The sequence below is a fragment of the Punica granatum genome, chromosome 6 (genome assembly GCF_007655135.1).
Source record: "Punica granatum isolate Tunisia-2019 chromosome 6, ASM765513v2, whole genome shotgun sequence".
Taxonomy (NCBI): domain Eukaryota; kingdom Viridiplantae; phylum Streptophyta; class Magnoliopsida; order Myrtales; family Lythraceae; genus Punica; species Punica granatum.
Window position 1 is genome coordinate 26,289,253 of NC_045132.1, and position 21,766 is coordinate 26,311,018.

Sequence of the window (21,766 nt, forward strand, 5' to 3'; positions counted from 1 at the left end):
CTTGGTTCCGGCTCGAGGAGCTTATCAACTGCATATTTTGCTGTTTTCATATCCCCATTAATGCAGGCATGTCCTGTAACATGGCTAATGTCTCATGCACAACACCCTGCCTCGTGTACCCGGCCAATAGGAGAGTCCAAGGGATGAGGGTTCTGTGAGCAGTGAGCACTGGCATTGTCACAAGTCTGCATATGCAGGTTGAACAGGAAGATGTCTGATCAAGCCAGTTCCTGGGGAAGATGCAAGGAGCCATTCAGTTGTTTCAAGACTTCTGCTTCCATGCGGAAAACATGATATCTTCGGGAAAATCTTCTGGCGTCGGGAGTAATGGGACAGTGAAGGACATGACAGATGCATCGATGCCCAATTTTTGGCCTACAAAGCTTGCATTGAAGATAGTCGCAGAGAACATGCTGAGAACACTGCCATTGATGCAAGAAAATGAAGGGTTTAGGAGATCTCCGTTAACCACTTCAGTGGCTGAGCTCAGTTCGCAGCTCCGGTGGTCCACGACCGTTGGCTAAAAGATAAGAACAATAACGGTATTAACTGAAAGTTATTCGGGCCGGTTCTCGACGAGGCCCAAGCCCGCATACATTCGGGTCGGTAGGTCCGTCATTCTGTCGTTTTATTCCTTAAATTTCCCGGAAAATAACTGAAAATTACCCGCTCTGGTCTGGTCAGCTGGGAAGAAAGAGAAGTCTGTTACCGAATCGATGCAGAAGGAATTAAATTGAAAGTTTCTTCTTCGCATTCGCGTTTCCTGCCGGGAAGATCCTTACTTCCCTCTTCTCTGTACTGTCGTTTCGTCTCCTTCTGCGAGCTTCAGACACTCGCAGTTTCGGCCGAGCTCTGCCTTGCCGCTCCTTCAAGCTTCGGTCTTTGTTGCCGGTAAATTTCCTTTCATGGTGAAGAGAACCACTTCTAGTATTTACTTTCCTGTGTAATTCAATCTCCTTGGTGAGTTTTATACGGGTCCATTGTCGACTGGTATATGGGTGCTCGATCATGTCTCGTGTCTGTTTGTCGAAATGCTCGGGTGAGCTTCTGAATCCGCGAGTAAGAAAATGATCACATTTGTCTACACGTTGTGTTAGAGTAAAATGAGCTCCGAGTTTGTTTTCTTATAAAGTTCGATAATTTTCTGCAGGTCTGAACTTTTTCCCGGTAGCTGAGTATCGGCTCTTCTGAAGATCATCGCAAAAGCCATCAGTCATGGATGGTGAGTGAGAATCGTCTACGGTTCAATCAGTTCTTAATGTATTAATCGTTCACTAAAGGAATCAAGTTTGGAAGTTTTTGATTTTTATGTTTTGATTTCTGTTGAATCTGTTTCTTTCCTCTTGCTTACTTTTACTGGTTTCAGTCGATTCACAGCCAACCATGGAGGAGACCATATTGGTCGGAGACGATCTGATGATGGGACCTCCCTCCCCTCTCATCCCTCCCGAAATAGCCTCTCATGTGCTTGAAGGCGTCGACTTATGTGATGGGATTTTAAGGAATCTATTTTTGTGTAAGTATTCCATTTTTTTTTCAATGTAGATAAGATGGTGGTTGCATCAAATCTTCCTTTTCACACAGAAAATTGCCGCCTTGTGCCGACAAGTAAGCAACCATTTTTTGATATCCAGGTGTGAGTTGTGTATCAAATGGCTTGTTTAGACCATCATACGTTTTCCCACATGAGCTCTTAGTTTCACTACCTGAAAGAAGTGATCAATTCAATATTGGATATTACTCTTCTGCAGGTTTGCAAATAAATGATATCGAGCCATTCTGTCAAGATGAGATTGTTTTGTACCGACAATGTGCTGAGAAGAGGGTGAGATATTGTGAAGGATTGCCTTTTGAATTCCAACCTCATGTTTCATTCTAGAGTTCAAAGAGAAGAATCTTGGAGAACTGGCTCTCATATTACTGATGTTCACTCTTATTCACATTGAAATTTTTTGCAGGATAAGGAGCTGAGACAACGTCTCCAAGAGAGTGAGCGCAAGTTGGGATTGTCAATGCCATTGAATGAGGCTAGCGACAGAGCCTCTCAGCTTCAAGCCGAAGTGACCTCTCTTGAGAGGTACTTTCAGATGAACTTATGAGTGCTGGAGCTTATTGATCGTAAACTCTAATCACCTTTCATTTAAGTCATAGTTGTGACTAAATTTATGTATTCTCAGATTCTCCTTTGGCCTGGTGTTTAAATTGTCCCTCACCGTGTTACCTGTAGGCGATTGATTCTTGCCAGTGGAATTGAAGGGATGGAGGGATTTCGGCAGAGATGGAGTTTGCATGGTCGCCTTACAGATACCAAGTATGTTGTGGATGGATTCTTCATTTTTGCGCTGAAACCATGAAAAGCAACTCCTGTTTACTGGGATAAGATGATGTTTGTTTATGTTGAATGAGGATTTGACGGCTTAACGAAGGATGTTTCTATGAGCACTTTTCTGATGCGTTTGGTTGGAGCCTTCGGTGCTGTATTAATACCTTCCATTTATCAGCTGACCCCAAATTGAACCTTTTTGCAGGCAAAGATTGGGGTCTCTGAAGGACGGAATTGAAAATAGAAAGAAGGATGAGCCAGTCAGAGTAAACAAAGCAAACTCGAAAAGATGGTTCTTTTGGTGAACTGTTTCTGCAGCCTGCAGTGCAAACGGTGCCTGTTCTTGGAGGGCTATAGTAGAAGCCTGTCAGATAAAGTTGCCGAGCTTTTACAGAAGTTCGCCAATAGTCTTGTGTCCGGGACCATCTGAAGACACGCAATGGTAGATTGTCATGCGAATACGGATGGAACTGCATGAAATATATTCTTCCTCTTCCATCTCTCATATATGATGAAATGCTTCGTAATATTTATCATATTCCCCATATTCAATGGCTCCTGCCCATTGAATATGGGGATTCAAATGGGATTCATATTCACGTGATCCTTGACATTTGGTGTTTCTGTTCCCTTGGAATCGTGCTCTAAGATTATCTAACAATCTTCTAGTCGAGCGATATGATGGAGCTTGGGACATTTCAGCTGTTAAGTTGGACAAATGGTTTTTTAATAATCTGACCGACCCGAACTTTACAAAGCAAGCCCATAGTCGGGCTGGAACATTTGGGGCATCAAAAGATGTAAGTGAGATGAGATGATTCGTGAACTGTTTGGACTAGACTCGGTGAAAGCTCAGATTCAGCTCGATCTTATCTAGTGCAAGTCAATCTAGGCCCAAAATCAGCCAATTAACCCAAGCTCAATAGTTTTCAGTCCTGAGAATCTCGCGAATTTAAGTGAGTTGTTACATGCTCATAACAACAACCCACATACTATGAGGCCCATAACTGTAAGTGTTGATCCATATCATTACTATAAACTAATTCTGTTGTTGATATGGACACATCTCAACTTACTAATTTTTGCTTCTTTTATTTGATTTTTTCATATTACTTTATAATCTCACTGAGGCTTATATATATATTCTTAATAATTTATATTCTTAACAATTTATTATCCTAAATAAAAAAGTTTTATTTCAAGTCGCCACCAATTTTAGTGATTTTTTTTCGATACGTTTGAAATATCTTAATTCTTTTCTTCAGTTAAATGCAAGATTGTTCCAATCTAATTACAATCCTAGACTGATTGGTCATGGTTGTGAGATGTTTTAAATGCATTTCGAAAACCACTTAAAATTAACGGGATTCTCAATAATGATTTTTACATTGATTCAAAAAAATAATTTTCTCCAACTAAATTTTTATTTATTTGTGCATTTATATCCTTTTTATATTCATTCCATGTACACGTACTATTAAGATGGATTTTCATATTTTCTCTTCCATTCATATTTGCTTTCGAGATAAGATTAATATTAGATTTGTACTCAATCAAAATTACAATAATTATAATATTTTGCATTTGTAGGTTTGTTGTATTATTATAATCTGGTGCATCTTTTCAACACTATAATGCCTCACGTACCTTTTTTACTTTTTACTACTAAATAAAAGAATCCTAATAAATCATAATATTTCAGTATACTCTAGCCTGATATTATATGTCAAAAAGGTATCGGGATCAAATGAAATATAATGTAGTAAGGACAAGCTATAATAGTAACATATAAATATATATATATATATATGATATATGATATACTTAATGAAGAGGAATGAGTTAGAGTTATATGCTAATAAAAATAGTGACAATTCTATGTGTGATATAAATAGATATGGTATGGATATATCTACAAAGTACAAATTAATATTATAGTTTTTATAAAATATATAACGTCTCTAACATGTATAGAATTTCTCCTTTCTACATAGATACTATTTAATCGCTATATTTAATATTTCATAGAAGCTTTCACCTTTTTATACTTCTTTTATCTCATCATCTAATTAAGTTTTTCATTTTTTCTCCACATTTATATGCTTATTAAACAGACACAATTTCAAAATTTAAAGTGTTATATTAATTTTAAAATAAGTCACGTGATATTAATTTGTTAATATTTGATACTTTCTAATATTATTAATATCGATCATTTATCATACTTCTATCGTATGAAAATGTCATTGACTGAGAATTTTCTAAAAATCCGCAATATCGAGCGAGTTCCTTTCCTAGTATAATATTATAATTATTATTTATTTCGAGTCTAAACGAGTTTAGCTCATCTGAACCTATACTACTAGCTAGAGCTTTTCTTCTTCACCGGGCAAGCCTAATCAAGCCCGAACCCGAGTCTTCACGTTGTTAATTGAGCCGAGCTTGAGTTAGGATATTTAGGCTCGACCGAGCTCGAGCTGACGAGTAAATAGATGAGCCGAAGCTTGAGAATCCTGAATTTGGGCTCGGCTCCCATAACGTGTCGGCCCATCTTCTTCCTGATCTCTACACGTGCCTTTTCCGGTGTCTCGGCCTTCTTCCGTATGTAAAATAAAACCTCGGAAGGCACCACTGCCTTTCTGCAAAACCCTAGGCGAGCGATTCACCATCGGTCTCTCACCGGCGATTCCAAAGGCCCATTCCAAGCTCGAAGTACTCTCCCTTTCTGCGTCTCTCTCTCTCTCTCTCTCTCTCTCTCTCTCTCTCTTTCTGTGTAGTGTGATTGGGTACCTGCATAATGACGATGCGTCAGCTCACTTGCGATGATGAATCTGTGGTGGTTGGCAGAGATGAAGGTGATCGCAGCTTACTTGCTTGCTGTCTTGGGAGGGAACACCAACCCCACGGCCGAAGATATAAAGGCAATTCTCGGATCAGGTGCGAACCGCCTTAGATTCTCCCTCGATTCTCCCCTCCGATCATCTTATTCCGTGCATCCCTGTGTTTTCCTTTTTTTTTTTTGGATGGTGGGCGTCGCTCGATTGCATCATCGGATGAAGCTGAGCTGCTTTATCTCGTGCTTATCTACGCCGTTACTTGCTGAAGTTCAGGAGCAAAAGCTATTCTATTGTTGCATATACCATACGCTCGTGGTTATTTTAGGGTTCACCATGGGCCAGGTTTCTGGAATGTTAACTCGCTCATTCGTGGGGGTTTGTCAAACATGAGATGATAGGTAGTCGGTAGAGATGTAACGCGACCCTCGGTTACTGGGTGGGAATGTAGTTACGGGAAACTGTGATGTTACTGTTGGGGTGGTACTGAAGAAGGTATTTTCTGCTCGGCAGTTGGAGCTGAAGCTGATGACGATAGGATTGAGATGCTACTGTCGGAAGTCAAGGGAAAGGACATCACCGAGCTGATTGCTGCTGGAAGGGAGAAGTTGGCATCAGTTCCTGCTGGTGGCGGCGTCGCTGTTGCTGCTGCTGCAGCCCCTGCTGCCAGTGGCGGTGATGCTGCCCCTGCTGCCGAGTCTAAAAAGGAGGAGAAAGCCAAGGAGCCGGAATCCGAAGAAGATGAGGTAACATTTCAAATTTCGAGTCTTTCCTCATTCAATTGCATAATCATCCGGTTGACTATGTCTAACTTGGCCGTTCACGCTTTTGTAGGACATGGGTTTGAGTCTCTTCGACTAAGCGGGGAAATCATATACTTTACTTCAGGGGCCTCTCTTTATGCATATCAGAGTAATAGTCAGAAGTTAGGATTTGTTTTCTTTTTCCCCCTTTTCTGATTAGATTAGAGATGCTATTATATCTTCGCCACACAGTCCTGAGTATATGATCCATCTTCTAGTATATAACGCCGTGTTTTGATGATTTTGAGAGCCCCAATTATCTGCAGCCTAGTTAATACTTATCCCAATTGATGCTCTCGATTTAATTATACTTTCTGTCGACGTAATCTTTACTGATTCGACTAATAAGGGTGGAACTGTTGGATCTTTATTGATGTCCTGACGGGACTCGGGCTAAACTATGGCACGAACTCCTACACTTTGTTCCCAGAATCTGGGTGAGTTTCCCCTGAGCTAGGGAACAGCTTATCAAGCTGTTTGATTTCGAAGCTAGTGTGGGTTGCCTATGAGCAGAGTGAAAAACCTGTATCGAATTCTCTACCTGCAAGTTTTCAAACGATACTCGGGTAATTGCTGGAGATAATGAAAAGCAGAGACAAATGATGGAGAATTATAGCATCATACCGCATAGACATACAGACAATAGACATACATGAAGTGTTCAGTATTAATCTGTCTGACAGATGCCCGTTATGAACAGTACTGAGTTCCTTGACCATAAGCACTTACCTCCCGACACGAATAGATATACTAAGCATTGCTGCCAACCTTATTATGGAGTTGTACCGGGACAGTTCTATTTCTTGCTATGGCCTCCAGCCTCGTCGTCTATGACTGCTCGCTCCATCTGGGCAGAATAAAAGCATAATGACTGAGAGAGCAGTGGTTGATTCGATTCCATTCACAGTGAAACATACGCTCGGCGAAAGGTCGGGACGGATGCATATCAAGTCCCGCATACAGATTCCCTCGAGTGTCCCATACAGTCAACGAATTCATCTTTCAGAAAATTATAAATTTAGCATATACTCTGTGTATGTTACCCATGAAGCTTAACCGCATCGGATGGCTCTTGCTCCTACTAGTTAACAAGACCATACGCATAACTAAAAATGAAAAATAGGAGCTAAATATTATAAGAGGCATTTACCTTGCATATGGTCTTCATCTTGTCCCGCAGAGTCGAGTACTCAGTTACTACCTGCTGATACGCTTCAAGGCACCTGCAAGAGCAATAATTCAGGTTAAGAATGAGATGATGGAGAAGAGATCGCATTGCGCCGATATCGGTAAACAAGATACTGCGAGTATTACAAGATTTCTTCTAAAAAATGGATACTGCAGCAAGGAGCTTGATAATAGACGGGCAAAGCTCAACGAATGAGCTGGCTGAACAGGAAATGATATGAAATCGAACAAATCGCATAAAAGTTTGACAGAAGCAGAGGAAATTCATATCTCAACAGCCTTTTCATGCACAAGATGTAAATCTCGAAACCAATACTTCACAGTGTCAATGGGCCGAATAATTTCCAAAGTTTCTCCAAGGAAATCTGATCAATTGCCACGGCTCGAATTAGACCAGCCATAACTATAGGGCAAGACAAATGAGAAGAGGAGAGGGAAACCATCTAGATAATGGACGATATTAAAAACTTAAAAGAGCCACCAGATACAGTCTGAAGGAAGACTCGACCGATTTGTTTTCCTAATTGAGACTTGCAAAGGTACATATATGGTAGGATGTCTCCATCGACATATTAGTTGAAGGAGCAAAAGGAGCCAGGTGCTTATTAGTACTACGGGGAGATTTCGTATCCTTATTTTTATCTGATTGTTTCTGCGACACAAAAAGGGGGAAAGGATGCTTGGACTGGTCGAGAGGGATTCCAATGGGCCATTTCCTTCAATCTAGCAGCCCGTTCATCTTCAGGCATCATGAGGCTCTACAATTAGATCCAAAAGCTTAGACTTCGGAGTTGGTTCTGAGGCACTAACATGTAGCTAAATCATTTTTCGGGTGTCTAACTATGTCTCTGTGTAGGCTATTTTGCTATATTTTCCTGTATTATGAGGTCAAAGAAGTCAATTGTTGGGTCAAGTCAGCCGTAGATTGATGAGAAACTAGTTTTCTATCTAATAGTAATCTTCTAAGTGCTTTCCCTTCCTGAAGGGAGTGGATGGCTGGAAAACATGATAAGGCCGGAGAGCTTATTCGTCCATTATTAGGCAAGTAATTCAGGGTTCCACTTGGACCAAGTCCATGAGCCTGCTGAGTTCTACCTAGACTTGGCTGACAAACCATAGTAATGCCAACAACGTGCATTCTAGGTATGTTTCTGTGCTGACTAAAAGAATACAATAACAGATGCTGTCATCAAGTGGTTTCCAAACAGAAAAGTTAAAAACAGACATCTGAGAGAATGCATATGCCTACCTCTCCTTGTCTTTGCGATCACAAGCATCTCGGAGTTCAAGACAAGCAGTCACCACACGACAGCCGCCAATGCTGTACGTTAGCGATGTCATAACCCGTTAGTTACAGTCATTACATAGAAACTGTAAGCAGAAACACTTTTAACTAGGCATGGAACACGCGTAAAAGAAAGAGAGTTGTTTCAACACATCAATGGCTATATAAGTTACAGTTAACCAAAATCCACAGTAATCTCTCTCTTCCTCATCCTAATCATGTTTACATCTTTGTTTCTTTTTCATTTCCATTCTTCCAGGAATTTATGCAGCTATAAAGATCTGTTTGTTACATGACATTTGTCTCAAAATATGTTTCACTATGCTATTAAGGTATCTCAGATTTTCCATCATGAGCTAATTCACATAGATCCAATACCAATATATAATCTGATAGAATTGTATTTAATGATTTAGATGTTTAAACTTTGTAACGTTTTTTCAGATACAAACTTATCAATCATTCCCTTGTAAGCTGAAAATGTCTAGGCAACAGTAAGCAGGGAAAGGCAGCAAGGTACTACTTCATGGCATCTTAATACGATATTAATGTACGCATCCATACTTCCAAAAGATAAAACATGCAAGCTTGCTTGACAATCTTAGAATATTGCATGTAAAGCATGATTATCTTTACTCTTAAAACTATCGAGCAAGATTTTCTTTACTTTCCGGCAAGGTGTGACTAATTGATGCATTTTGGAATACCCTATAAAGGAAAGCTCCGTCAGTTATTATGAATAAGTAGCATACAAAAGTTATAAAACTGTTTATTCAATTACCTTATTGATAATTGGCAGAACTTGCAAAACATTGTTATGATGTGAAATCTCAATGAGAATCAATCTTGCCAAGTATGAATCAAATACCACACACGCAAAGATATTCTTCTCTACATGTACAGGTATGGGACATAGCAGAAAATATTTAATATCATTCCAAATGTGTTCTTCTATGTAGGCAATGGTCTCATCTACCTCATGCTAGCTCCCTTAAACCGATGAGTGATGTTATCCACTTTAGGATAGTCCACAACAGGCTGCTTCCTGCAAAGAAAATTAAATAGCATCCAGGACCAAATTAAGAAAATCGGGATATTACTTAAAACAATCAAATATATTCTGCAACACAGAAATATATTACTTACAGATGATGGGCCAGTTCTCTCATGAGCTTATCTGCATCCCGCACATAATTCTTGAAAATATCCAAGGCGAACTCGGGATAGGTTTCACGGACTAAGTTCCTCGTATTATCAAATTTATCATCCAGGATACCCTACAAAAGGGAACAAATGTTTGTCCTAGAGCAGTCAATATCGGAAAGAAACTGAAATGACCATACAAAACTAGTTAAATATCAACCAAATTTATGATTTTACAGTTATGAGGACTTTATAATGCTTCTCTTCCACCTAAAAAGAAAGTTGAATTAAATTTGAACATTTGCTATGGCCACTATGAGAATATTTGCTCATAGGGATGAGACTGAGGGAAATCCTTTGACTGATTTAGTCAAGGAGATCAATGCCAAAAGGGCAGGTGACATCTTCCAAAACATTTCATCAAAACCGGGCAAAGATATATCCACATAAACGTCCATTGCAAAAGGGGCTTTGGTTGAAGGCGTTATGGGAGCAGCAATTGCGCGAGGTTGCTCCTAATGATCCTTACTGGAGGAGATACAAAACCTTGAAAATGGCCTACTATATCAAGTATTCTCATAAACCTCATACTGCATAGAAGGTTTTGATAGATCTGATACTCATGGAATACGGGTAGGAAAAAAAGGGGAAAAAAAAGAGGATTTGAACTTTATCCTAGGACGATCATGCTATCATTTTTCCCCAAAAGGTGGACCATACAAATTATCACATCTAAGTTCGGTATGAAAGAGTGAAAGAAAGTAACGGAAGTGACCCGCATACAAACTGGACAATCTTCTATGCCATTCTGTTCCATTTTGATTTCTCCATAACAAACGTGGCCCTAGTCATGACACAATTGTCCGTGGAGGGAAACAACAATAGAAAACGTTACGCCGAGCCAAAAAAAGAAAAGGAAAAAAAAACACAGTAAAAGCCGTTACGGCATTCAGCTGAGGCACACTTGGGATGAGACCACCAAGGCTTTGTCTTTGTCATAGAAACTCCAAAACAAAAAAGATCAAACCGTATGCTAGAAATGTGAACAACCTCTATCTTGGCCAAGGTGATACCGGATAGGTAAGAGGGATGCCTCTATTCATTGTAAAGGATCAAATTTTACACCAAACATAAACAACAGCAGAATCGAAACGCACGTCACACTCCACATCATTCACAATACCAAGATTACCCTAAGGTCCCAAACAGAGCAGCAATAGCATCCTAAAGGACATGAACAGTAACTCGCAAAACCAGACGAGCCATTTCAAAAGATCAACTTGAGGGAGCACGCACCTCGCCCTTGACGTACTGGACGAAGCTGTCCATCGTCTGCCTTGGTGTCTGAGCCGCCATTTTTATTGCACGTAGGCGCTTGAGCGAAGCAAAAAAGAGAGAAGAAGCTCAACTCGTTGGCAAATGGGGAAGAAAAGAAAATCAGTAAGATGGGTTTCGGAGAGCAATTGCGTGGAATGCATGATAGCACTGACGTCTTCCTCGGAGAGTGGCGGTTTCGTCTCAACCATTTTTGGCAGTATATGCTTTACTGAAGCTTGGCTACGACGTTACTCTATTCGGCAGGGAAGGAGCCGACGACTTCAACGCCCAAGCGCCTGAACAAGGCACTACTCGTAGAGCACGACTTTCCCGCTCAAATCCTCGGGGTTAAAGGCTGTAACAGTAACTGCACGTAGACGGCCGGCCCCGGCTGGATCCTTTTTAGTTATTGATTGCGATATCTACATAGAGAAAGTACGACCGTAACAGTTGATTTTGTCGGGATATTGTCGGATACACGTGCGGTTTCCGTATGAGTTTCGGGCATCTCAGATACTTCCATGTGTTCTGTAGTATCTAACAGAATAATACCGACTTTAACGGACCAATGACTGTTGAAATAATCTCAAATCATGCACAAGTATGATGCAGGAACCAAGCCGCGCCAATTAAGTATAGGTTGATATCGGGGCAAAACTATTTCAGAGCTACACGGGAAGTACACTTTTGAAGTATAAATTACATGAGAAGACCTTCCAACGTGTCCCAAGAATCAAAAAACCATAGTACAGATCAGAGCAACAGTTCTGGGAGATTCATAACAATCGTACGAGACCAGACTTCACAAGTCAGCTGTCTAAGAACATTGAGGTGCCATCCGGACTTCCTTGATCCCTTCCGAACCAATACCTGGGATGAGAAAATGCAAACATGAGTTGACATGCTTATATTCTTTAAATAGGAACGAAAGCACAAAAAATTAAGGAGCGGTTTCTCGGTCATAATCATTGGGCTTTATAAACAAATCTTCTCCTCCATTCTCTCTTATAAACAAAAAAAAAGGAAACAGTTGCACGGTACCGAAGATTCAGTCCCTGGACCAGTTCCATCCCCAAGAAGAAAAGGCGGATACATATCAAGAAATTCTAGGACTTTGGAACAGTCACATTCAGGATTTTAACGTCTTGGAACGGCCTGTCCTGCTTGTCCACCTTCACTTTCTCGATAGACTGTCAGGGGGCAATCATCAGTAAAGGAACAGAATAAATAAGAGACAAATCAGCATATAAAGTAACTATCAGTACACATTGATCATACGGTCGAAATAAATGGACAGTCCCCCAACTCATTTCAAGTTTAGAATTTCTCTTTGAAAACCCTAAAAGTAAAGATATCACACATGCAACATTTAGATCTTAGTAGTAATGCGTAAATTTTTATCTCAGGGGTACCTGTACAACATCCATTCCCTTGACAACTCTGCCGAAAACTGTATGCTTGTTATCAAGCCATGGAGTGGCCACTGTGGTGATAAAGAACTGAGAACCATTCGTATTGGGTCCCGCATTTGCCATTGAAACCGTGAAAGGTCTGTCATGCCGAAGACTGCACCATAAATAAAATCTGTGTCAAGTTCAGTTCTATTCTAATTTGGCAACCTCCTCAATGTTTAAGTCAAAAGATGGCCGCTTTGTATATGTATAATAAAGAATAATCAAATGACCAACAGGGTTACGTTGAAGTGGTAACGATATTAAATGCATCGAGTTTTGAAAAGGAAAAAAAAAAACTATGCCAGTGGTAAATTAGCTACCTTTTATGAAACTCATCCTCAAACTCTCTTCCCCAAATTGATTGCCCACCAGTGCCGTCTCCTAGAGGATCTCCAGTCTGTATCATGAAGCCCTTGATCACACGGTGGAATAAAAGATTATCGTAGTAGCCGTTTCGGCAATGTGTCGTGAAGTTCTCCACAGCTTTCGGGCATTCTTCTGGGTATAGCCGCATGTGAACGTCTCCCATTGTCGTGTGAAGAATCTGCAAAACAGGAATCAAACAAAAATACTCATTATAATTGAGTGTAACAAGAACAATATTGAAATAAAAATCTAGAAAGATGAACGCAATTAATAATAAAGACTCACCACATTGTCAGGTAGTGATGTGGTAACAGATTTCCCTATATCAGATACAGCCATGAGCTCATCAGGAGGGGGCTTCTCATTGAATGCATCCCTGCCCTTGCTTGGATCGTCAGGCTCCTCGGGTTCTCGCTGACTATTTAAAGAAAATAACATTTCATGATCAATGGCATATAAGAAACTATATGGCGATTATAATAAAGCAATTTTAACGAAAATAAGAAGGAAGCACAAAAGTTATAAAAAGAGTAAACAGAAACTCTTCAAATCCAACCTGAATAAATAGAGTCTGTGTTTCTTGAAAGCGCAACACAGAAGAGTTGGATCCATCAATGGCTCCTTGCTCTCATTAGCATTTGCGGCGGACGCAGGGATTTTTCTAACCTTTTTACTAGTTCTGTCTCCTTGGTACAGAGCAATTCTCAAGAATCTGTCATTGTTTTCAACCTTCCCAAGAATTCTGGCAACTTTGTTGGTGTGTAAATTGACAACCTATCAATTCAAGGTAAAGGAAGAGATATGAAAATGTTAGAGCACTCTGCCTAACAATAGCTGATCATTACTAATGAGACTTGCTTTGCAAAGAATTACACATGAATGGCGATTTACTTTTATCCCAAGAAGTGTTGCATAGAGGAGGAAGTTAGAACTTTCATCAAAAACAGCATTTGGTGGTGGTGGTGGTGGTGTTGTTTCTGTTTTCTCCATTTCCCTCTCAACAGCCATCCTTCGCCCGAAATCAATAGCGTCTAGCTGATATAATGGAGCGCTGCTTCTCTGGAGATCTTGTGCTACCTAATGAAATAAAAAAGAACTCCAGGCTCCAATCAAAACCCCCCAAAAAGAGATTATATAATAAAACAGAAATCATCATGTATATATAATTCCCCATCTTGTACGGTAAGAGAAAAATATACCTCGAGAGATTCATCGTAGACACGTCTCAACTTCCCCGTCTTAAACCAAAATACACGAATCCTTCGATCAGGCGATGTAATAGAGAACTGCTTCCCATCAGGGCTCACCTAAATAGGCATTACCTGTAAATCAAATATGCTCAAGGAAAGAAAGGATTTGAATGGAAGTCTCCAATATACATATAAGGTACCTCAACTGTGGAAACAGTCGTTTTACACTTCGCAATTTCCAACAGATTCGTATCACTCTTTAACTTGAATTTTACCCTGCACAGAAAACAGGAGATTCAAGGCAACTGCAATAATGGAATAATGGAATCATCCTATCCCATTCAGTAATAGACTGATAGATAGCACGGGGAACTGCGAAATACATGACAACAAACAACGAGGTGAAATTGATTGCTTCTCATGCTTATCATGTCAAGCAATGAGGAAATATAACATACTCATCCACAGGGAACTTCAATGTAGCAGGGCTCCAGTACTCAATAATACCCCTGTCATCAGCTGAAATCACTGTATCACATGCATGATTGTACTTCATAATTTTAACTGGACCCAAATGAACCTGAAGAGTGGGCAGAACAGCCAGAATGTTAATTAATGAATATCAAGCCAACTATATGTCAAAGGACAACTCATCGTGCTTGATAGTCAGCACTAGCAGCTTTCAAGGGGAAGCACAGTACCTCTCGAGAGATTATAGGTTCATTTGTACCAGCTCGAGCATCATATATATGCACAAATGAGGAATTCCGATCACTTATGGCAAGCTTAGCTTTAACATCCCCTTGTTTGTAGACCCATTCAACTGCTCCAGGAACATATGGAAGGCGAATCATGACCATCATGTCATAGTTAACGACATCATATATCTTCACGGAACGGTCATTTGAAATGGTACAGCAAAGCATGCCATCCACACTAACCTGCATAGCTGAATTTAGTAATGCCTGATAATTGCCTTAAACGAAAAGAAACAAAGTTCAATCAAACTTTTCAAAAAGATCTGATTGACCATAGCTGAGTTAATTTGAATAATCGAGCCCTGGAAGGGGGAGAACTTACGGCTAATCCTTCAATAGGGCCAAGATGTGATCTAAAATGCTTTGCAAACTCGATTCCTATAGGCTTTTTCTTCCAAAACTTCAAGTGACCTACAAAATGATCCATAAGGCTTTAAAAAGATAACAATTGAGGATATAAATTGAAAACAATCAAAGTAAAACAACACGCTGCATTATCAAGAAAAGTTACTAAAATCCAAGAAAGGTTAGCATTACCATCAGCACTTCCAGTCATAAAAAAATCAGCAGCCGATACAGCAACATGTGTGACCACATCTCGATGCATGTAACTTTTCTCATACCTATAATCAATGGCCACGAATTAGAAAGTGTCCACCTCGTCAATAGAACCAAAAAGCCACTCAAAATTCATGACAGAGATAAGATAACAAATAATATACCAATGGTGATGCCAAAGTTTTTGTTGCAGAACAAGCTTAAATAGTATAAAGCTATACAGCAGACCATCGACCGAACCTTAGCAGGGCCCATTGATTAGGACTCCATGGTCACCACTACTAAAAATAAAAGCGCACAGACCACAACGGAAGTCACAGGGTGTCCTATGGATTCAGCATTTAAAGGGTTCGGAAGCACTAGGCTCCGATCCAAAGTTGCATTTAGGATATTTTAGCTGTTCATAGATTTAGTGAATTGTCCTAAGGCATGGGGAATTACCGCATACAAGTTCTGGAAAAGAAACTTCCAGTATATCCCGACTAAAAATCTTTCTCCCTCCGAATTCATATTAATAATCCATCGTAATAATTCAGAAAATTAGGAACGCGGAATCTACTTCCAAAACAAACCAAAACCTTAAACCTTCAAATACCTAAAACCCTGAAACTAAAGAGCTACAGCAATAACAAGAGCTGCGAAATCGCAAGGAACTCCGCACGGAAATGGTAGAACCGGAAACATTCCATTAGAAGTAGCTGAAACCTCAGCAGGCCACAAGCTGACGCAAGAATCATCGTTCCGAGCAATTATATAATGCAATTCCAACAAAGTCCCATAAAGCATGAAAATTTTGACAACCGAAGGCTGGAATTCCATATGGATTAACTTATACCAAACAAAAAGACTCTATTTTGACATCACGATGGTACGGGAAGGAGGAAGCTAGCTCACATGTTGGCGGAGGGGAGCGAGTCGAGGTAAGCCTGCTCGAACTGGAGGGGCCGCTTGAGGCGGGCCTTAGGGGCGGGACCAGGCCCCACCATCGGCTCCTCCTCGGCGTCCGCTCCCACTGGAGCTCCATTCGCGTCCTGAGCTTCTTCCATGGCGATTGCTCAAGCTCCGGTAGTGGACTCAATGTCAAGGAGAGCGATCGGGACGTGAGCTTGAAAGGAGAAAGACGAAGACTGGGCCAAGCCACCGAGTCTGAGCTGTTGCAATGTAAACCCGAGAGCCCTTCTGCGACCGACGTGTCGTTTGGCGGTAGACCGCTACCAACGAGGTTAGCCCATAAACGACAAGTCGGTTCATAACAGATTTGGGCCTCCTGGACGAATATAGGCCCAATGGGCTGAATCTGGAGCAAGCTAGGCCCATAATTACATGCCCGTGTGGGCTAATGTGCACCGGGTGCATGGTTTATGATATCGAACCCAGTGCACCTACCCGAGGGACGTATAATAATAATACATGAGGTTTACGAGCAAGAAATAGTGGATTGCATCAAAAGCACGTACGTATAGAACCATGAGAACCGGATATGTTGGCCGGATCGCACCAGAGGTGGACCCCACGGATCAAACCTGCGATAGAGGTGGAGGGCTCGAGCCCCACAATACGCGTGTATCTCATCAATGATTTAGTCAGATATGGATGGAACCAAACTCGAGCAAGGACATGAGCATAGAGATGCATATAGCAAGTGATAATGAGACGGCAACAAGCCATCTACTACAGTCTGCAGCCCCGGAGAGTATAACTTCCAAGCCTGACATTAAATTTTGATTCGAACTGTATTACCATGATGACACGTCCTTTTCATGTGACATGTGAGAGCGAGGATGTGAAAGCTCGACGAACATTATTATGGACATTGTCTCGCGATTAGAAGTGTACGAGTGGCCCGAAAGGAACCGCCCAAACTAGTCGGGCCAACGAAAGCAAAGTCACCAGCTAGGTTACATTCGTTACATTCTTGTCCTATGTATCCAACAGTTTACATGGCCATGTTGCCCTTCCAACTTCCTGCCCTTACCATCAACGAAAAAGCCTTTGCATGCATCATCCATGTATTCACGGCTCGTAGCCAACGAGGAGTTATCTTTCCACACGAGCTAAGAGTCATGACTTTTCCCAGACCAATCCAAGCAGAGCAGGTCATGTGAATTAAGCACTCGGTGAGAGATTAGAGAGACAAGAAATAAATGAACACATGAATTTCCACCTGTAATAAGAATTAAAAAATGAACAGAGAGTTCCTATAGGTATTTTACATAATTAATTTAGCACGAAGGCTCGCAATCTAAGATTTTCGGACGAGTTAGAAATGGAGAGAGGGCCCACGGCAGATCCATGAAACGAGCAAGCGCACGTGGGGGTTGGGACATCGTTTCCCGTAAACAAACACGCAGCCACCCAACTCGCATCGCATAGTGTGAGCGTCCTATTCCCATTCCAAATCCTATTCCTATTCCTATTCCTATTCCTATTCCTATTCCTATTCCTCCCATGGCTTTCTTATTCGTCTGCCCCTTCAATCAGGCTTTCCTCCGGTCCCCATATCCCTACTGGCTTTCCGGAAAGTCAACACTCCCAATTGTCGACATCCCCTTTGTCGGGTTCCCAACGTTCGATAGCACATGTCCATTCGATAAGAGTCAAGAAATCAACATCAAACCTTTCTTTCCTCTGATAGCGATAGCCTTACGACTCGATAATGAAAACTCATCCAGTCATACTCTAATGCATAACCGCCCCCCTTTTCATTTCGTCATTGCAAGATACAAGGGCGTAATCCGGTTAATATATCTATATTTTATTCATAGTATTACTAGTAGTAATCAACAGGAGTCTGTGGACAACTATCATCCGACGCAACATCTGTACTAAATGGCGGGGGAATGTATGGCGGGTTGGTACATCTCAGCAATGCCCAGTTGACTCCTTGGAAGAAGGGGTGGTGCTTGATCGCCGATGCGCCCTTCGTAGACCCGAGCCGACGGGCCGGGTCCTTGGCCAGCAGCTGTGTTATAAGGTCCCTCGCATGGGTGGGGACCGAGGGCTCTTTCGGGAACTCCAGCGCCCTAGCAACTATGTTGGCGAGGGTCATCTCGTGGTCCAGGCCCCTGAAGGGTGTGACCCCGTAGAACAGCTCGAACATGAAGATCCCCAGCGTCCACCAGTCAACCGCGCTCCCGTGGCCCTCGCCTGATATGATCTCCGGGGCGAGGTACTCGTGGGTCCCGACAAAGGACATGGACCGGACATCAATAGGCTCGGCCACAAACTCGGGCCCATTGCTCCGACCAGGCTTCTTCTTCCTCCTGCGCTTCGGATGGAAGCACGAGACTGCAGGGACTATGCAGTTGGGGAGGATACAAGAGGAAGAGGCAAAGGGTGGGGGGTCAACTGGACGGTTGGCCTTAGGGGTCGCAGCCGGGGGGAACTGATGGGAGATGAGCTGGGCCGTGGTCGTGGAGCTGTCGCACTTTAAAGAGAGGTCGAAGTCAGTGAGCATGATGTGGCCGTCCGACCGGACGAGCACGTTCTCGGGCTTCAGATCGCGGTAGATGATCCCCATCATGTGGAGGTACTCTAGTGCTACCACAACCTCTGAAGCGTAGAACCTGGAGGCCATAGGAAAAAAATAATTCAGTCAATCAATTATTATAACAAATTAACTACAAATCAACCCATAATGACCGTGCAACAAGTATCAGTATCAGTATACGACAATTGAAAAGAACAAGTTTTATACTCGGGCTCCGCCCCCCTTTCAACCGAAAAAAAAGAAAAGAAAAAGAACAAGTTTTAAGCCATACTTCCCGGAGTCAAAAGGGGAAGAAGGGGCAGAAGGCACTACGTGATTTGAGGAAAAAGGAGGGCAGTAATGGACAAATAAATTGTCAAAATAATTGAGATCAAACTTTAAGATATGAATACGATACATGGAGCCCCTCTCCTCTGTCCCTAGTCACTAAAAGAAAATGCATCTTCTCGGGACATGGAATTGCCCATCGAACATTCACTGCCTAGACAATGCATAATCTGCACGAGTTGCACGACTCTAGCGAGCGGTCAATTAGTTCGACGCAGCTAAGGTACATAAATTGACATGGGCGCTTGGCAAGCAGAAGGTGCATGGTAGTTGGGTCAAATGCAATAATATCACAGGCTGCTCCTTCTATTCTACAGTGCTTGAGAAGCGTTTCTTTAAATAAGACAAAGAAGAATTTTTCAAACACATGGGAGGGATTTTGATTATACAGTGCTCTGTGAGATAGAGAACCAAAGGAAACAGAGAGAAAAGGCATTATGATATGCCCCATCTGATCTGAGCCTTTATAAATATATCAGGGCGATGCATCCCATGTGAGATGGGGCAGGGCTCTGTTGGGTCAACAGACAACACCCAAAACATTTGCAGAGCTAAAAAAAGACACCAATTTGATGATATCTCCATCAATACATGCAATATCTATACATGAACAATCATTGTTGTTTTCGCTTGTTATGAATAGCATAATCGCATAACGGTTCGCCTTTTTGAGAGATTGCTTGTTCATGCAGGTGAGTCCTCGAAGTACTATTACCACTGTAGAATTGCAAGATCCTATCAGAGCTACAAATGGCCTCTTTTTGACCCATCGATACTCACTCTACGATCGGGCCCAAGCCGCCCGACTCCGTCCTTTTTCAAACTATTGGAACTTCAACTTCCAACTGTTTTGGTGGACTACCCATCGATTTATTGACGCGCGAATCACTTCCATGGACTCAAACTCAATTCTGGTCATGGAGCATTAAAGGGGGTCCTTTCGCGGGGTATTCAACTCATATGTAATTCACCACAATAATTAATACTACTCCAATTAATACAAGCGCATATAAAGTTCATTTTATTGTAGCAAACTTTCTAGTTTAGCCCTTAGTATATGGACTCGATAAGTCGGGTCCTGCAGGACCCGGCAATTTCCTGGTATGCCCGTGCCGGTAAACACCTCCACATGTCATCAATGCTCGCTTCATCCTCTCAAATTTCAAACTCACGATCAACTGGAGAGCAGCTCAAAAGTGGGCCTTTGCCCACCTGATCATTAAATGCCTCTCCCCATCGGGCATTAATCAACCCGATGGATAATAGAGTAGAGAATACTAGTCACCATCCGCCCGTTCCGTCCAACCCGGGAAGCGAACAACGACGTCGTGTGGATCCCACTCCCTGGTAGCCACCGGCCTTGCCAGGTTTTGGGCCCCTCCCACCCGTACGACCCATCACGGTCACCACTGTAAGCCCCGTTAGCTAACATTTCAAAATCAACCCAAGCCTATAAAACGAAGGTGGCCCCCTCACGTTCCCAATCTGCCCCCTCTCTCTCTTCCATTTCGCATGGCAACGGAGAGTAACCAAAATCAGAAATTTTTATTTATTTATTTATTATTATTTTATTGGCCCGCAGCTTCACAGTGAGGGAATCATGGCAATGGCAAGTAATTAATGGATTAATTATTAATGGTAACTTCCAATGGACTTTCTATGGAGAGGAGGAGAGAAATCGAATCTGGAAGCACCAATCACATTGATTAATTGATAATGATGGAAGTGAAGGGTGGGGGTGTGCGTAGGATAGTTAACGTGCGCACCTAACTGCAGATTCCTCGAAGCGCTTGAACGGCTGGCGCTGCCGGAGGACGTGGAGGTCGCCGCCGGGGCAGAACTCGGTCAGTAGGCAGAGCCACTTCGGGGAGTCCATGCTGGCGTAGAGCGACGGGAGGAACGGGTGGTCCAGCATCTCGAGGATCTCCCTCTCCGTCCTCGCCCTCCCTTCCTTGCTCCGACTCGCGAGCTCCCGCTTGTCCATGACCTTGGCCGCGAGCGGCGGCGCAGGAGGAGGAGGAGGAGGAGGTTGGGAGTCGTTGGAGGAGGCCTGGAGAGGTGGAGCGGCGGGGGAGCACTTGAGCTCCGCGAGGTAGACGGAGCCGATGTCGCCTGAGCCGAGGCGGTGGAGGAAGCGAAGGTCGGAGAGGGAGAGCTGAGGACGGAGGAGGCGGTGGGACTTGGTGGCGACGGAGGAGAATGAGCCGTGGCGGAGGAGGAGGCAACAGTGAAGGTGGCCTCGGAGCTGGAGCTGGTGCTCCGGTGGATCTCGGCGGTGGTTGTGGTGGTGGCCGTGGAGGTGAAGCTCAGACTCTGGAGATCGTCAGCTAAGTCGTCGAGCCACGGCTCCATTGTTAGAACGAGAGGAGAGGGCTGTCGAGTGCGGAGGGGGAAGGGAAGAAGGCTAATGGAAATATGAAGAGGCGGAGTAAGGAATAAGAGTGGGGAAGAAGAAGCCATTCGTTCCGTTCCTGCTCCCGGCGCACCGTGAGCCCAAGCGATGATATTAGCATTCAACTCCTGGCGTACGATACACCTGGAGTTGGAACAGATTGCACGGTTGATAGGACCTGGGCCGGAAAGAGAAGATAAGTTGGGCCACGTGAGTAGGGAGATTGGGGGCCCATATAAAGGGAGGATTGGATCTTAGCATGCAAAAATATTGGGGACAAGTAATTGATGGGCCTCTTTCATGGCAAGACAATGTTGGTATATGTCTTTTGTACCTTT

General features: G+C 42.6%; 5 protein-coding genes across 6 annotated transcripts; 2 read left to right on the plus strand and 3 right to left on the minus strand.

Moving 5' to 3' along the window:
- Positions 1 to 457: 457 nt before the first annotated feature.
- Positions 458 to 2,953, plus strand: LOC116210128. Its single transcript, XM_031543941.1, has 8 exons — positions 458 to 602; positions 685 to 891; positions 1,151 to 1,222; positions 1,367 to 1,516; positions 1,752 to 1,825; positions 1,959 to 2,077; positions 2,228 to 2,311; positions 2,529 to 2,953. Exons 3-8 carry the CDS (start codon positions 1,216 to 1,218, stop codon positions 2,626 to 2,628), a joined length of 534 nt encoding a protein of 177 aa, XP_031399801.1. The 5' UTR covers positions 458 to 602; positions 685 to 891; positions 1,151 to 1,215; the 3' UTR covers positions 2,629 to 2,953.
- A 1,854-nt stretch (positions 2,954 to 4,807) lies between these two features.
- LOC116211144 (60S acidic ribosomal protein P2-like) lies at positions 4,808 to 6,247 on the plus strand. Of its 2 annotated transcripts, none has more exons than XM_031545379.1 (4): positions 4,808 to 5,035; positions 5,171 to 5,260; positions 5,671 to 5,903; positions 5,992 to 6,247. In XM_031545379.1, the coding sequence occupies exons 2-4, from the start codon at positions 5,173 to 5,175 to the stop codon at positions 6,016 to 6,018; spliced, it is 348 nt and encodes a 115-aa protein (XP_031401239.1). In that variant the 5' UTR covers positions 4,808 to 5,035; positions 5,171 to 5,172; the 3' UTR covers positions 6,019 to 6,247. The 2 variants fall into 2 exon arrangements, with proteins under 2 accessions (XP_031401239.1, XP_031401241.1); XM_031545381.1 differs by having other exon boundaries at positions 4,898 to 5,052.
- A 296-nt stretch (positions 6,248 to 6,543) lies between these two features.
- Positions 6,544 to 11,067, minus strand: LOC116211143 (histidine-containing phosphotransfer protein 1-like). Its single transcript, XM_031545378.1, has 6 exons — positions 10,873 to 11,067; positions 9,580 to 9,710; positions 9,410 to 9,478; positions 8,398 to 8,469; positions 7,111 to 7,183; positions 6,544 to 6,807 (listed from the first exon to the last, which is right to left on the minus strand). Exons 1-6 carry the CDS (start codon positions 10,930 to 10,932, stop codon positions 6,757 to 6,759), a joined length of 456 nt encoding a protein of 151 aa, XP_031401238.1. The 5' UTR covers positions 10,933 to 11,067; the 3' UTR covers positions 6,544 to 6,756.
- Positions 11,068 to 11,497: 430 nt separating this feature from the next.
- On the minus strand, positions 11,498 to 16,365 carry LOC116211142 (peptidyl-prolyl cis-trans isomerase CYP71). Its single transcript, XM_031545377.1, has 14 exons — positions 16,114 to 16,365; positions 15,199 to 15,284; positions 14,984 to 15,072; positions 14,605 to 14,844; positions 14,362 to 14,483; positions 14,104 to 14,179; positions 13,913 to 14,020; positions 13,605 to 13,790; positions 13,270 to 13,487; positions 12,999 to 13,131; positions 12,668 to 12,891; positions 12,306 to 12,459; positions 11,935 to 12,083; positions 11,498 to 11,763 (listed from the first exon to the last, which is right to left on the minus strand). The coding sequence occupies exons 1-13, from the start codon at positions 16,263 to 16,265 to the stop codon at positions 12,000 to 12,002; spliced, it is 1,872 nt and encodes a 623-aa protein (XP_031401237.1). The 5' UTR covers positions 16,266 to 16,365; the 3' UTR covers positions 11,498 to 11,763; positions 11,935 to 11,999.
- A 1,459-nt stretch (positions 16,366 to 17,824) lies between these two features.
- LOC116211833 (serine/threonine-protein kinase D6PKL2) lies at positions 17,825 to 21,553 on the minus strand. The gene is given in 3 exon segments (XM_031546361.1): positions 17,825 to 18,785; positions 20,803 to 21,245; positions 21,248 to 21,553. Coding segments are annotated over 3 exon segments (1,488 nt in total). The 5' UTR covers positions 21,497 to 21,553; the 3' UTR covers positions 17,825 to 17,989.
- Positions 21,554 to 21,766: the final 213 nt, after the last annotated feature.